At 37.7% G+C, this 17,178-nt stretch overlaps 1 protein-coding gene across 2 annotated transcripts in view; it reads left to right on the top strand.

Annotated features, from left to right (window-relative positions):
* Positions 1 to 17,178, top strand: part of CEP170 (centrosomal protein 170) — a 91,919-nt gene that overhangs the window by 9,400 nt on the left and 65,341 nt on the right. For both annotated transcript variants that reach the window (XM_058419643.1, XM_058419644.1), the window contains exon 2: positions 15,061 to 15,206. In XM_058419643.1, the coding sequence (XP_058275626.1) occupies positions 15,102 to 15,206 (105 nt within the window). In that variant the 5' untranslated portion in view covers positions 15,061 to 15,101. The remainder of the gene's footprint in view (positions 1 to 15,060; positions 15,207 to 17,178) is intronic.

The following is a 17,178-nucleotide window of genomic DNA, read 5'->3' as shown; positions in this document are numbered from 1 at the left end:
AGAAACTGGCTTGAGCTGATACGAAACTGCAGCTTCTTCACTTCGGTGTTGTTATGCTGAGGCTTCAAACTGCCCCTTCGCCTGCCCACTGAATCTTCAGCGCCAGGGTTGAAAATACGGGAATACATTGAAGTTCTGGACATGCAAGCAACTCAGGATGGGGTGTCTTAATCTGTTTATTAGTGTTATTAGTATATATTAATTTTGCATAGATTCTCCCATTCCATAGCCAATTCAGGGAACACAAGGTACTTCACACAAGGTAGGCTGCATGAGATTTGCTACAGTACGAGTGTCTATGCAGAAGCTCATAAAAAGGAAGAGGTGCCACACTATAAATTTCACACCCCTTACTGCTCCTATTTTTACATCTTTAAATTTAATTAAGCTACCTTCTCCATTTCAGTTAGTATAACTTTGGCACAGGCTGCTTCCCTTTCATAATTTCTGCATACATTGGAATTTTATCAAGTATTAAAAGCTGTGCAGAATCTGAAAATGTGTTTTCTTTCTAACCAAACCTGCAAAAATATCTGAAAAGCACTTTGAAGTTTGAGGATAAAATTTGAATAAAAATCAGTCTTTGGAGCTCTGTTGTTCGTAGAGCTTCTTTTAACTACTTGGAAGGAAAATACGGATAATAAGGAATAATTGTTTTGTCATGGTTATTCAGTATTCTTTTATTTTTCAGCTGCCTTTCTGTCTGCAGAAGATTGCAAGTTGGTAGTTACTAGTATATTCTAGACCAGCTGTTTCTAACTGTAGAGCTTCTGTGGATGTGTTGGTGGACACAGTTGGACCATTATTGATGGAACATCTCTTTAATACATTATGGAGAGAAAAACATAAACAGGAGAAGAAGTAACGCCTGGTTTCTTAGGGATGTGTCCTGTATCCCAAGCTGTACCAAATCTCAACATGCACTCTTGTTGTGTGGGGAAAACAACTTGTTCTGTTCCCCGCAGTGTTCTGTGGGGAAAATAACTGGAGTGGCAAATGCCCTTCAAAGGCAGTGAGAGCACAAAGGAGCCACGTGAGCTCAGGTCAGCCTGCAGGCTGTGAGGAGCTGGGAATTGTCAAACTTGTATCACAGCGTGGGACAGAGGACTTGTTCTTTTGAACTTCTTGTGCTCAGCTCTCCATTTCCCTGAAATTTTTAGGAGCTTTATAACCCTGAAATCTCCAGCTCTCTAAAGCTTGCTGTTGGGAGGAATGATTGGTGGAAACAAAACGTTTGCTTAAGCCTTATTTCCTCAGGTAACTAAAAATGGTTTCAGTAAGGGTTTTAATTGCAGTGTGGTAGAAGGAGAATACATTTTTAAAACTCTGATGTGCAGGAACTTCTACCTGAACATGAGGAAGAACTTCTTTACTGTGCAGGTTCCTCACCCTGGAACAGATTGCCTGGATAGGTTATGGAGTCGCCATCACTGGAGGTACTCAAGAACTGTCTGGACACAATCCTGTGCCATGTGCTTTAGGATGAGCCTGCTCAAGCAGATGACCCACTCTTAAGTCCTTCCAACCTTCCCAGTTCCAGGATTCTAATTTAAAGAATACAGGATGTGAATTGTTCCAGCCTTTAAAAATGGAACTCATAATGAACTGTTGTAATCAACCTCTTATGCTCTTGTCCATATTTAGTTCCATCTTAAAATGTTGTAAAGCAGTTTTTGGTAAAGCAGAAGATTACTTCTCTACTGTAGAGGCATGGTCAATGTTGCTTAACATAGCTTTTTATGCAGATGAGCTTAACCGAGTTTGAAGTCTAATCTTTTTGTTGGAGACATAAAATGAGTAACTTCCATAGTAACTGTGGGTAGTTCTTAAAGTAATAAAAATCCAAACCTTCAAACTTGTTCACTGAAGTACAAACAAAAAGCATGACTTGATCCCTTTTTGTGGATGGGGTTACAGTACCACTTCCCATTGTTTGGTTTGGTTCCTGGAGAAGTATGTGTAGTTTGGAGTTCTTCCCATTTAGCCTTCCATTTCACATCTCTTCCTCTTTTTATTTTTTTTAAGGCAGAAAAAAATATGGAACTTAGAGTGGAAAATCTATATAGATTTCCTCCCATAGAATGACTTGAATTCCAGATTTCTGTCCGTTGAAAGACACACATTTAATATCCTTTCAAAATATTTGTAGTATCATACTAATAAAAGCGTTTTCCAGAGGTTTCCAAGTATTCTGAAATTATTCAGATTTTTGTTGTAGCATTCCGCAAAATATATGCTGGTGTACTGAATTAAGTTTAATTCCCCAGTCATTATTAAGCCAGCTTATAAAGTCCACATGGAAATAATCTGCTTACTTAGCAGTGTGGACTTCTGATTGTGATTTAGTTGAGGGATTGTAATCTACCTGCTCAAACAAGTTCTTGCATAAACATGTTGAGCTCTAAATGCGCTCTGTGTGTTAATTCTGAAAGGTTGTTTTGATGATTCCCTCGTAACTTTTTAATTACATTCAGTAAATAAGAGATAGTAGAAGAAATGAAGACTTACCATGCTTGTAGCTGTGTTCCTTTTTGTTGGCTGCACACAGGAGGGGAGTGAGTAGGCACCACAAGCAGATGTGGAATAGCTTCTCTGTGGGGAAGCCATTTACGAAGTACTAATTACTGGCTGGTTTAAAATCTTTGCAGTAAGTAGAATTGATCATTAAAACCACGGGTATTCTTAGCGTTTGTGCAAATGTCTTAGCCTGCTTTCTGTCTTGCTACATTTCTAATGCTGTTTTGACAGCTGTTTTCATATGATCATACATTGAGAAAGTGTTTGTTACATTTGGTACCTTTCAGTTTCATTTCATGGGAAGGAGAGAGATAGGAGGACACAAACATTAAGGAAATGCCATATTCCCAACTGCAAGATTATTTCTTTTGGACTATTTGGCTTCTGATTAAAGAACCAAACAAATGATTAAAATGTAAGGCATTTTAAGCCTTTTTCTCCTCAGTTTTTACATGAATCTCCAGGAAGAGGACTTCCGATCAGGAAGAGGTCTAAAACTCAGGTCTAATGTTTTTGTCTGATATTGAAAAATGCTGAAATAATAATCTGATTTCTTTACATCAGAGCTACCATGCTAATTTTTACATAATTTTGATTTTAAGCTTGTCCTGGTGTTAATTACTTCATAGAGTACCCATGTAGCTCAATATAATTATGGCACAGAATTATTTTTAGGCTTTGTGCATTACACACACTCTGCCTCTCTTCAGACTGTGAAGATTGCAAATGTCTCTTGCAACTTTAAGGCAAAAGTTTGAGCTTTTGCTTGCTTTGTAAAATAAGTTCATCCAGCTTTTTTTTTTTTTTTTTTTTTTTTTTTTTTTTTTTTTTTTTTTTTTTTTTTTTTTTCTGTAGGGCTTGTGTTACTGATCTTGGAACAAACAACTCAGTGAATTTCCAAGAAAAATACATCTGTGGACTTGGCTGTTGAGGGTAATTGTAAAAAGCTCCAAAGCATTCCATAAGGGAGAGCATAGAGTGTGTCACATAATTTGTGTGGAGCATGATAAATGTTTTCCATGTTGCAGTGGAGATGTAGCAAAGAATAATAATTGAATACCTTTTCAAAGTTATGTATCTGTATTGCTATGAATGGTTGTGGAGATCAGTAACAGTGATACCAAGAATTGTCCTCCATCACTTCCACTTTCATGTTCTGTGTACTCATGCATTGTTTCAAGAAATAAAGTGGAATTAAAAGGAGAAAAGTAGATATTAAAACTACTTCAATACATGCTTTTCTTTGGAAAGTAAACTTATCTTTATATCCAAAAAATAAATAATTCCTAGTATGAAGGAAGAAAAAAATTTGCCTTGGCTTGAATGTAATTTAATCTTACTAAGTATCTTGTGTCACAAGCTAAACCCCATATATTTCACAATTCTGGGGAAAGTGAAATCACCACCCTTGGGAGGTGAAGAGGTCCAGTTTTATTTGCAAAATGCTGCTTGTTTTTTCAGTAGTGCTCAGGGCTGTGGTCAGTACTTGGCCAATGCAAATAAACCACCTCACACACAGCCTACAGAATCACTTGAAATATGCCACGATGGAGGCATTGAGAATAGGAAGTGGAAGAGGAGGACTTGACTGCTTCTTTTAAGATTGCGTTCTGCCTGAGTGCAATGCCTGATTTGTATTTGTTTGCTTGTTTATTTTCCTGTTTGCTTATCTCAGCAGTGGTCTAATGTGATATGGAATAGAGGGAAAGGAAGGATTTCTGTAACTTTCATCGCAGGGAGCTTTTTCTCAAAGATGGTTTGGTTATGATTTCTTTGGCTGGCTTGCCACAGTCGTTTCTAAAGGCTGCTTATCAGATGTACTGTTTTATTAGCATGCTTGGTATACTAATCTCTCCAGAGATGACCTCTTTTGACCATGTGGAATAGGGAATTTTTAAAACAATTTATTTTATGCAATTCCTTAATCTGAATGAGAGTGATGGACAAAAAATGAACACTGGATTGTTTGAACATAAATTAAGCTACTCTTATAAGCAGTTATTAACCTTTATTTTGGCTGTTTGTTGAAAGCAGCTTTTGAAAAGTATTGCTGTTCAGTTTTGGGAGGCTGCAGAGAAGTACATTCACAAGAAATGATTTTTTGTTAATGATTGTAAGGATTAGGAATGCAAAATAAGCTGTTTCTTTAATAAATGCAAAATGTCATTATTGTCTGGTATCAAATAATAAAACAGGATAATTCTTTTAAGTCTTAACAGCTTTATCCTAGTGGCCAGTAATGAAGTAGGTTTTAATGTTTACGTAGGAAGACTTAGAAGGAAAAATTAAATTTTCAGGTACTTCTCATTACTATAAGGACAATATATGTAAGAAGAGGCTGATGATTGTTGTGTAAGACTGTATTCATGTACAGTACCAGTCCTAAGCAAAGTTTTCAAATCAGTCTTTTAAGGATTTGCTTCTTTACCAATATCTCTGTAAAGGTAACCCAGAATTTTATTTTTTTGTCAAGTAGGACTTTGTTTCAGTCTGCTGTTCCTAATACAATTTGATCTCTTAGCTTCTACTAGGGATTGTGATTTGTTTCTTTTCCCCCTTAATAACGTCACTTTTATCACCTGCCTGTTCCCTCTGGACCTGTATGTCTCTCATCAGATCCAATGGACTTGTGCACCTTCAGGTTCTTTAGGTGGTCTTGACCCTGATCTCCTACAGTGGACGGTTCTTCATTCTCCCAGTGCCTGCCTTTGTCTTCTGTGACTTAGGTAGTGTGGCTGGAGTTTTGGCTGGAAAAGAGCAGGGCAGAAAAGTGGTTGCGTGCCTCAGCCTTCTCCATATCCCAGGTAACTACGTCACCGGGTAACTTTTCCTTCTGGAGAGGGCCCTCATGTTCTCTAGTATTTCTTTTTTCTCGACGTATCTGAAGAAACTTTTCTTGTTGCCCTTGGCATCACTGACCAGATTATTCTATTTGGGCTCTAGCTTTCCTCACCCAATCCATGGCTGTTCATACAGGATTTCTGCCAAGCTACTTCTCGTTGCATCAGTCCTATTTAAGCTTCTTTTTTGAGAGAGTTTGAGTTTGTCCAGAAACTGCTATTCATCTGTGCAGGCCTCCTGGCAAATGTGCTCAACTTCCTCTCTGTTGGGATGCATCTCTTCTGAACTTGGAAGATGTGATCCTTGAATATTAATTAATTAAGCTTTCTTGAGCCTCTTTTCAGGGTTCTGTCCTAGTCTAAGGAAGAGACTGGAGATCCCTGAAGAGGCCAAAGTCTGCTTTCCTGAAGTCCAGGGCAGAGAGATTTCTGTCCACCCTCCTCACTGCCCTAAGGATCTAAAACTCCTCCGTGGAGTCACTGCAGCCAGGGCTGTCCTTGAGTTTCATGTTCCCCTGTTGGTGAGAGTAAGGTCCACCAGCCCCTCTTTGCTGGCTCCTCTAGCACTTGAAGAATGAAGTAATGATCAATATGTTCCAGGAACTTCCTGCCCTGCTTATACCTTGCCATGTTACCCCTCCAGTACTGGGGTGGTTGAAGTCCTTCCTCCATGAGGACCTGGACTTGTGAATGTGAGGACACTCCTGTCTGGAGTGTCATCAAGGACCTTATCTGCTCAGTCTTACATGTTAAGTGAAGCAGACACCCACTATAATGATACCTGTCCCTGCCCTCCTTTTAATCCTGATCGATAAGCTCTCAGTCAGCTCCTCATGCATCCCTTGGTGGAGCTCCGTGCTGGTTACTGATATGGAGGGTGATACCCCCTCCTTTCTGCCTTTCCTATCATTCCTAAATACCCTATATCCTTCCATTCCAACACTCCAGTCACAGAAGCCATCCTACCACATGTCTCTGATGCTTCCTTGGCAATTGTAGTTCAAAGGCCTCTTCACCAGCTTGGCAAACCTGTGTCCAAAGATACTCTTCCCCTCTGATAGGCAAACCCCAGCAGTGCTCCAGCATATGAGGTTTTTTCAAAGGGAGCCCCGTGGTCTAAGAAGCCACATCTCTGTGTGTGGCACAGTCCTGTAGCCATTTATTGATTCTCCAGATTCAACTGGCCCTTTCAAACCCTTCCCTTTAAGTGGGAAGATTGATGTGAAAGCTGCCTGTGTTCCAGAGTGCTTTATCACTGCTCTCTAATCTTTGGTACCCACATGAATTCATAGCAGCAGGTAATTGTCACTGGACCGGATCTCTTTGCATACTGTGACACTCAAATGACTGATAGCCATCAGGTAAGCCTTATGTCTCATACATTCCTTTGCAGTATTTGTATGTTGATACTAGTGTAATAACAAAGGGCATGATCTCAGGATTTTTTTTTTTTTTTTTTTTTTAGTCATTATTATGTAAAAAACAGAGTAGGATAAAGTCTTTAAGTCACTGTCCCTCAAAATCAAAACCCTAAAGCAACTTTGACTGCAGCTGCATTGTTGGCAGAAAAAGAAGTCTATTTCAGTTGCTGTTGGGACAACTATTCCTGTGTGTCACAGCGGTAAAATAGACGTGGATCTAATTCTGCCCTGGACCGGAGGGAGAGGATGCTTGTGCGGTCCCAGAGCTGCAGCAATGTTACAGGGCAGATTTGCTGCCTGACAGAGGGCAACAGCCTCCCGAGCTGCTTTCTCATCCTTATTCCATCAGATGCATGGAGCAACCTGTAGGTCAGGAAGAGTATCTGGGTCCCTTCTGTAGAGATCTCAAACTCCTTCAGTGCAGGAGTTAAACCTCTCTTTATGCTTAGCAATATTTACAGCTGGAAGGCCTTTTTAAAAATTTTTATTATTAAAATATGAAGAAGAAATGCTTCTTCCCTCAAATGCTGCTGAGCAGTGTGCAGCCTGTCTGTGCTAGGGCCAGGCTGTACCCTCCTGTGGCATCACTGTAAAGCTGAAGGTGTGTGTCTCTTCTTCCCCACCTTCCCCTTCTCTGTCCCTTTTTCCTTTCTCTCCTGGTCGCAGACTGCCTGAGAAATACACTGTTGTTGATTTATAGATTTGGTACAACTCTGTAACTCTTGTTTTAGTCTTTTGTATTAGGCAGTATAGGTAATGTGCATATCTACCTATGCAGGAGTGTACTAATTAAAGAAGTAGGGGGCGTGTCTGAGCTTGATGTACTGATGCTTTATAAAGGCAATTTCTTGTTTTTTTTATTTCTTGTTTCTCGTCTGTTAGTTATATTTAATTTTTTTTCTTCTTAAGCTTAAAATAACCTTAGAAAAGTCTTTTTTTAATAATAGTAGATCTAGCAGATGTTCTCTGTCTATAAACAAAGGTTCTGGGGATTTTTCAGACGTAATATTTAAGGAGGTGTACATATTTTTATTTTGCCTTCTTTCCTCCTCCATCTCTCTTGTAGAAGAACATCAACCACAAGACTGAAAGCATGGAGGACAAAGAAGGTAAAAGGGACTGTATTGCCGAGTAGTGATTAAGATTTCTTTGCTCTCAATATTTCTTTTGTACTGTAAAATTTTGTCGTGGCTACATGTTTTAGTCCATGCTGGAAATGACATCTTTTAGACATAGTGTAAGGCTTCAGTATGATTTTTTGATCTGTTTTTCAAGAAATTGTGGCCAAATTCAGATATTTGAGCTGAGGTGGAACAGTTGAAATACTTCAGAAGCAGAATACTCAAGCGTATCATTCCAAGCCCTGTCAGTTATATTTTAATAATTTTAGAAGAGAATCCAACAGACCAAGAAGGACTGAGATTTTTATGAGATGTTTTGGTTTAGTGGTAAGGACAGTTATCCTAATCACACTCCTGTTCCCTATTTGAGAAAGGAAGTTAAATTGCATGGATAAGTCCCTTTTCTTTGACTTACCTGTTTTCTTCCACTTTATCTATTTGTATGCTTGACATCCAGTTCCACTCTTGTCCAGTAATTTAATAAAATTTTAATGAACTTTATTATCAATATTTCTTTAGATCATTGAGAGTGGCAATGGTTTCCTGTTCAGGGCTGTATGTAGCATTTGAATGTTTCTAGAGGGATGTGTTCAGGTGAATTTTCCAGTCAGTGAAATATTTGAAAATAATACTACTAGCTTGTTGAGAAACTGAAAATCTAAGAATTTTTGGTCTTTTTTCCTAAGTATGTGCGTTCATCTTCTCATTTTGATGAAGAATTTCAATGGGTTTAAGCATAAACTACCTTGTTTATGCTTCCTTTGCCTTTTAACAGCCTTTTAAAGGAGTATTTGGATTAGCCTTTATGGCCAACACTTGTGAAGTACACTTGAGTGTGCAAAAGGCCCACAAATACTTCAAAACATATTTTTATTGATCATTAGCCTAAGCCATTTAAATTTAGATGGGTATTTATTTAAGTGTTTTGAAGAACAACATTACACGCCACTGTGGCATGACATATGGCTTCTGTAGATTGAATTCCAGCTCTCAATGGAAGGTTCTTCAGTCCTGCAACTTTCCTATTTTTGTGTGTTTGTTTGTTTGTTTGGGTTTGATAGTTTTGTTGAGTTTTTCCTGCACAAGGTGCCCTCTTTGTTAACAAAACCCCTTGTTGTGTACTTGAGAATAGTTTCAGTCAGGAGGCTGATGTCTGTGCAGCCCTCTGTCTCCCTTTCTGGGACGACAGCAATGCAAGCAGTCAAGGCAGCAGAGAATTACGAAAGCGCCAAGGATAGATTCATGAGTTTCATGGCCAAACATTTAAGAAGCCATCCTAAGGCATGACTTACTTTCTTGTTTTTATAGTCCCTATGACAGGCGATGAGCCCTTCGCTTTACTTTGGAAAAGTGATCTTAATTTTCTAACCACTCTGCATGGCTTACTTACTTAAGCTTACTTTGCTAAAGAATTAGGCATTCAGAGATGTAACAGAAATAAATGAGATCATTTGAATACCAGTATATTGTGTGAAACTAGGTACTTTAAAATGAAATGCTGATGGGTTTGGAACTTAAATATTCAAGACTAAGATATTTTAGTGTTAAAAAAAGCTCTCTACAGTTCCCCATTTACATGAAACCCGCTCCAACTACTTGTGGAGATTTTGCTGTAAGTGTTAATGAATTTCTCATGTGGTGGTGTTGAGCATGGCAGATGAAGTCGGGACGAAGTTAATAATTCAGGAGAGGTTTTTAGTGATGTGCAGTAAATAAGGCACAGGCTAATCAAATGATGATGAGAAGAAGAAGAAGAACACTGATTAACTGACTGTTAAGCTCTGAGTATGGTAGAGTCCTGATTAAAATATATGGTGATGTAGTTAAAGGTTGTTTTCCAATGCATGTATGTAAGTAGGTTAATTATGATCGCCCATGGAACACTTTGTGTGTTACACTACCCCACTTCAGAGGGTTTTACAGAGTAGACAGTATTACTGTGCTGTTTGCCACTTACAACTTCCTCGGTTTAAATCTATCATCTTTGTAGATTACTTTTTAATATCAATTATATGGATACAATAATCTTCTCAGGGTTGAAGTTACCTTCAGTTTGGTCTTTTCTTTCTTTGGCATAGATTTCTCCATTTCAGTCAAAATTAGAACTGCTGGCACTGGTATTTTTAATTACATTGAATAGTCAATAAAGGAGTCATGGGAGGCACTTCTCTAGTGGGTGTTGCTTGCTGACTGTGGAAATTGCTTCCTCCTGCTGCTGAGGACTCCAGGACGGTGTAGATAAATGTAGACGAGAGATCTCTGAAGTTAGGTTTTAGAAGATGAGGTTTATTGTAAGGGATGTGAGGCCCTGCTCTGAGCTGCCAGGCTGCAGCTTGTGGCAAGGCCTAGGAAAGTGGAGGAAGGGAGAAGTAGGGGGAGGAAATTCCAAGAGAGGAAAGTCCTCGGGAAAGGGTGCAAGCAAAGAGAGCGAAGAGCAAAGAGCAAAGAGGCCGAGTCACCTTCGCAGCCCCCTTATAAGGGGTCTCGAGGTGGGCTGGAACAGACTTGTGCCAATGGGGTTACAGATACCTGATACTTCAGGGGAGGGTTACAGGTGTGGGATGAACCATACATTGAGGGGTGAGACAGAACATTCCATTTGACCTCTGGGTCTGGCTGCAGGTAACCTTCAGATGGTCACATAACTGTTTTCCCAGACATCCAGTATCTAATACATCTCAAACATCAAAACTTACTTTCAATTCTATCTCACCTACAGGTTTCTCATTCTCAGAATACAGGCAATCATATTTATAGGGTTTTTTGGCTTCCTCCTCCCCAACAGCTGACAGCATTTCTTTGTGATTTGGTTACCAGCTTCAACTTGAGGTCTTCTCCAGTCCTTACTGGCTCCATCACTGCTCTCACTTCTGATTTCTCCCTTGTCATGGCTTACTCCTGACATTTACCTTTCTTGAGTCCTGATTCCAGAACCTGTCTAGGTCTGGTTCAAGTGTCTTGTCTCTGTGTGGTGGTGTTCTCTCCTGTGTCTTCTACCCCTCGCGTTTGTTTCAACGTAGGGTGGGTTGAAAGTACCGGGAAAAAGGTGCCTTATTTTTAGTTCTAACTGGCACTATTATACTAAAAGAGCATGCTCCACAAATTTATTTAACTACCTCTGTGTAGACAGATGTGTTGAGAGAATTTATCTCTGTCCTTATTGAATGAATATACACGAGGAAGGTTTTCAAAAGCCTCTTGCTTGTCTTTGTCCATTTGGATGGATTTGTACAAGAGCAATAATAGAATGTACAAACTGGTGCTCGCGCCTCCTGCCATATTGCCATGCCAATTTCCATATATTAGGTACAGCTAATATTTTTTTTAAGGTAGTGACATAGAATATTCTGCTCTAAGCTTGTTTTAGAAATATTGTAGTAATTTTTTCAGAAATTTCCTCAAATTTACTAGGCAATTTTATGAGAAGTTAAACTTAATTTTAGCAAATATTTCAACAGCTGGAAACAGGAACTTAAAAGGACAAATAATGGGCAACAAAAGGCTTCTGGCTTTGTCAGTACTGTGTCTCAGCTTGGTGCAGGGCTTTTTATAATGTCATTTTAAAATATTCATTGTACAGTAGCAGGATAATTGTATACCATTAAAATTATGTTATTTTCAGTCTTAATGTGGAAGACTACAGTGCTTAAAAGTTGGGATTTCAGACATGTATTATGTTTAATTTAAATTTTAAATGTAGCATTTTGTTTCTCTGTCGAATTGTCTCAGTGTTCACTAACTTTTTTGGAGCTGTTTTCAGTTATAGGCGAGTACAAAAATGTAGACTGTAAAATGCTCAAATTTCAGATTATTAAGGATTTTTATTTGCAATAACATGACTGTATTAAAACTAAGCTTGGCAGTGTCTCTTTAGACACTTGAAATTGGTTACACCCATCTTTTGGCATAATACAGGCTCTTACTTCTTAGGAGTGAAGTATATTTACAGGGATGAAGTGGCCAATTTCCCTGTTGCTGCATTGTCTGTTTCAGACTTATTACTCATGTGTTCATTCTGACATGCTGGTTACTGCCTTTTGAAAATTTTAGTCCTTCACCATAAAGTGCTGTTTCTTCTGGAAATATTTTGCAGCTGCCATAGATGTCTCAGCCACTGACTTGCAGGTATCAGGAAAGAAGCTTTGAATGATCAAGTCTGGATGAAATGTTTGCTAGTTTGGTTAAAGACTACAACATAATACTGCCATTTTAGGAAACACTAATAAAAACAAATGCTTCATTAAAACATTTAAAATTCTTTTTTTCTAGGGTAGAAATATTTTTGGTAAATACAGCTGAAAAATGTAGTCTGTACTGGAGTAAGACAGGTCCACCCAGGACAATATCCTGTCATGCATAAAGAAAGGCTAGGTAAGGAGGAGAGGTTTTTGTGTAGGACAGTGAAACCTCACTAGAGCATCCTCCCAGCCCCTCAAAATGCACAGTGCATGCACTTCCTGAGCTGTAAGTGGCATCAGTGCATGTAACAGGATTGATAATAAGCATTCAGGAAAGAAAAAACTGCTTTTTGAACCCTGTGTAACCTTGCATTATCCATAACATTTCAATGCAAGAATTACCATGACCTAAATTTACACTCTGTAAAGAGCCATTTCTTGTGATGATTTTGCACCTGTCATATAGTAATTTAATTTCGTGTCTCCTGGGCAGTGAAGCATCCTTCATCCTTCTATTGTTCAGAACTTGAGACAGCAGTGTATTCAAAACATTGCAAGCTTTCATGGAGTTTTTGGGGTGCAATTGTGTAATTGTCCACATACTGTCGATATGACTAATAAGTATGCAGTTCCATATCCAGTTTTAAATGTGCTCTTTTTTTTGTTCTGATATTAAACAACTGTTGCTACTGGATCCTGTTTTCAGCCATTTTTACTATGCAGATTCCAGCATAGCTCTGATCAAAGGCATTGGTTTATTCTAAAGAATACTTTAAAATAAAATATGTATCTAGGTTGATGGTTTCTTGCAGTTGAGACAGCAACTGTTTCAAAAGAACATTATTAAGTTTGATAGAACTGGTGATGGACTTTTAACTACAAATGCGCTGCCGAGCTGTGTGGCAGTGATTGCTTTGTATAATACATTTTTAAAAATTATTTCAGATAGCTTAATTTAATCTGTTTGTTGTCAGGCTTTATCACTTGTAGGAAGTTTGGAGTGCTGGGTTGTTTTTTTTCCCTAGCTCTAGTTGCTGACCTACTTGTTTGTTTTATAAATAAAAATAGTTTTCCTCTTTTACAGTCTACCTGTGTAAACTACAACATAGTTTTTACTAAGAAATTTTTCCAATTTTTGAATTTCTTCTATATCATCTTGGAGATTTTCATATGAATTTTCAATTAGAGCAGGAAGGCCAAATGGTGCAAATGTAATTATGATAAACAGATGGGATATTGTAAAAGATAGTAAAAGATAAACAGAATGAGGAGCTTTGACACTGAACAGCATGCTTGCTGTCAGACATCCAGTTAATTTACTTGTTAAAAGCCGGAATGTAGGCTGGCCGTTGGTGATACTTACTTTTCCTCTCTTAAAGTGAACTGAAAAAGGTCATTTGATTGACCCAGTTTATCTTTCAAAGATAAACCTTTTAAACTAGATTAAATTGAAAATACAAATATTAATTTCTTTCAAAGGTGCTGAATAATCAATTTTAATTTATAAAACATGTATTTAGTAACTACATCACTTTAAATTTTATTTCTGCACATTCTTATTGTAGATGTAATTTTTAATCTTAGTTTCTAGGAATAAAATATGTTAGAGATGCTGTATTCTGTTGAGTCAGATATCATTAAGTGGACAGACATTTCACTTGAATGTCTTGTGATACAGCTGTGGAAAAATAATTCTATTTTAAGTATTGCTATAGAATACTATTGCAATACCTATTTACTTTTTTATTCAGGAACACTTTAGCACGTTAAGTCACTCTAAATTCATCCATGTGAATTGCCGTACTTTTTTTAAACTGGATTGGTGGCTCTCCTGGTACATTTTACCACCTGACAAGTGATGCTTTTGACTAGCTCCATGTCATATGCAGTTTTGACTTCAACTTAGTTATCTTTACATCTTTTAGTAATTTGTGGTGTCTCCTTGATTGCAGTTTGTCTGATGCCATAGTGCTTGCATTCTCATTTTATTCAGTGTTGTCGTGTTAGTCCTCATTTTGAAGACCTTACTGAGTTCTTGGTATTATTTGAGAGCATGCTCACGTCCACTACAGACTTATGTCTACATGGAGTGCGTTTGCTAACCTTGCAGAAATTCACTAATTGACATATAAATAGAAGAGAAGAGAAATGCCAGCTGTTTGGTACTGAGAGAAAAGCTGGCTGGTTGCTTTTGATTTTCTTTAGCTTCTCTTTTAATTAATACAGTGTGGTTATGAATGAATGAAATAATTGCTTTGGCTTGCATTTTCTTTAAGAGAGGTTTGGAATACTCCTAAAGCTTTTTTCAGCTGTTAGCCAGTGAATTACTCTGAAGAGAAGTTTAATCATATTTTTTGTCCAGTTTGAAGTAAATCATGTTATGTGAAGAAGTTTTCTGTAAAAGATTTTATCCAGTTTTATGACATTTTAAATAGCTATGGGGTTTTTTCTTCTGTTTTATGGAATACGTTGGACCGTTCTTTGATAAATAAAGGTAAAATTTTGAGGAATACTTCTTTTGGATTCATACTTACAGATAATTTCTAATTTGTTCATTTTGCTCTGCTTTGTTTGCAATACAAAATGCACACTAAATGCAAGTTACTTGCTGTATTTTTTGTGGCTGTTTGCTACATTGTTTATTAGTTGTGATAGTGAAACATTATTGTAGCAATTGTCTAATAATAAGTGGTCAAATGCTAAAAGCTTTCTGACAACTTGACATATAATTTTGGCATTAGCTAGCTGCTTGTTCCTTTCGCAGGAGGTTACCAATTAAATCTGCCTAGCTGCTTGAAGCAGAGCCTGAGTATGTAAATCTGAAGCCTGTCGCTTCCTGTGATTGCTGGATTCAGTACATGCTATTGAGAATGCTGTATTTTCAGAGGCTTTTTATATTCTGCTCACAGTGTTTGCTGAGCAGAAACTGTAGCTAAAAATAACTAAAATGAGTTTCTCTGTCTCTCCTTCTTTCTTACTGCAGGATGACGTAGCTTTGCCAAGGATTTATCAGCTAAGCAGAAAATGAGCTTAACATCCTGGTTTTTGGTGAGCAGTGGAGGCACCCGACATAGGCTGCCACGAGAAATGATTTTTGTTGGAAGAGATGACTGTGAGCTGATGTTACAGGTAATTGCTTCAGCCTCCCATGTGCAGCTGCTCAAATTGTGAACTTATTGCACCAGCTTCGTGCATTCCTTTTGAAAAATAAATTTCCCAGATGTGGAGGGAGCAATTGTTTTGAAAAATCTTTTGTGTCCTTAGGAAAAAACCCCAAACTTTAATTGTAATGCTGTCAATCATGCAGTTACTTCTTAAGTACAGAGAACGACATTTTCTTCATGTAAGTCAAATGCAGAATGCAAGGATAGAAGATGAAATAAATTTTGCAATATGACCAGTAAAGTAAGTAGACTGTGTTCCATAAGATGTGGTAATGTTAGGAGAGCTGGATGCTTTTGAAAGGAGCCTTCTTTTTTCAGCAGCTTGTAATCTAATTTAGTCACATGATTTGTAACTCTGTCCCCATGCCCTGATTGTGTTGTACAAAGGGAAATGAAATTGGTAGAGAAGAGTATTTCTCTTATCTATGAGGAAGTTGGATGACTCAGTTTCAGTAGAATTGAAAATATGCAAGTCAAAATAGCTTGATCCTTCAGTAACTTCCTCAGCTTTGGAGATCACTCTGTGGAGCTCTTAGATGTGTGTAGCTGTGTGGTTATCTAGCCATATTGCACTTTGGCCTGTCAAAGCTGTAGTCCTCTGAGCTGCCTTTTTCTAAATTTTTTTTTTTTTTTTAGTGACTGATGGTAGTATTTTGGGATTTTCTTCTTAAATTTTTGTCATTTACTGTTGAACTCTTAAGAAGATTGAACTTCAAAACTAATATTCTCAACACTTCCTACCGTTCAATAAAATATCTTGTTTTGGAGTTTTTGTTCACAAAAGTTATGTATGCGGCCATTATTGGCCAAATTAGAATCTTACTTGCAAATTAAGTGCTTAGAGATGTAATCCTATGTTTATTACTCAGAATGTAGTATCTCTAGTAAACTGCGTTTGGCTCTTGGCCTCAGAAGGCATTCAGATATTTTATTTATTGGTGATGTTAGAAAGCAGTTGAAAATACTCTTAATTTCTCTTTAACAACAGATAGGATCATGTCTTGGTAATTTATGTGGGAAGTATTTAAAAAAAACCCCAAAAAACAACATGCACACAGATGTAACAACAACAGAAGAAAAACGCCCAAAAGCCCCACCCCACTGGTTCCTGCCCAGGAGGTTATAATCCAAAAACACTTTTATTTTGCTAGCAACTTGTTTTAGAAGACTCTTGTCTGTAAATAAGGGAGTGTCTCCTTTCTTCTCTGCTATCACATCCATAGTAGATCAGTTCATAGAGTGAAGCACTTATTCTTTGTGTTACAGAACTTCAAAGGTAGCTGCCTCTTTGCTTAATACTGTGAATAGATTTGATTTATTTACAAACATTATTTGTTATGTATTTACTTCAGAGTAAAAAAAATCAAGGGGCCTGGTGATATTCAAGAATGTTCTTTTTAGCTTGCTGCTATGTTAGGTCTACATGCCAGCATGACTGTAACACCACATAGTGCTGCAGGGGGAGGAACCCAGCAAAAGAGTAGCTAATAATGTGTTCTTGTTCTGTATGTATAGCTCTTTGTGCAAGACCTTCCTTTCCTCTCTCGACAACTTGGTTGTTCTCTTATTGCAAAGCATGTGGACAATGCATGAAAAAGAAAGCAGAATTTAATGCTTTTATTCATAATTGCTTGACAGAAAACGTATTATAAAGGCCTTAATGAAAAGAATTTTGACTCTTGTTTCGTGCTTAATAGACCTCAGATCTCTACCTGTAAGCACTGTTGTTTTAAGAGGTTTTGTTCACATCTGAGAATACAGATCCGCCTTTTTTGTAAATATATTCAAACACAATCTGAAGTCTTCCTGTTTAGCTTAGATGCTCCATTGCATCAGCCTGCTTGTGGATAAACATTACATTTTCCTCCTCTTTCACCTTTATGGTTAGAAATCTTTTTGAATGTTAATGGAGAAATCATCTCCCAGAAAAAAAAAAA

Source organism: Hirundo rustica, chromosome 3, assembly GCF_015227805.2.
Source record: "Hirundo rustica isolate bHirRus1 chromosome 3, bHirRus1.pri.v3, whole genome shotgun sequence".
Taxonomy (NCBI): domain Eukaryota; kingdom Metazoa; phylum Chordata; class Aves; order Passeriformes; family Hirundinidae; genus Hirundo; species Hirundo rustica.
The sequence above is the reverse complement of the archived record's forward strand: the minus strand, read 5'-3'. Positions and strand labels throughout refer to the sequence as shown.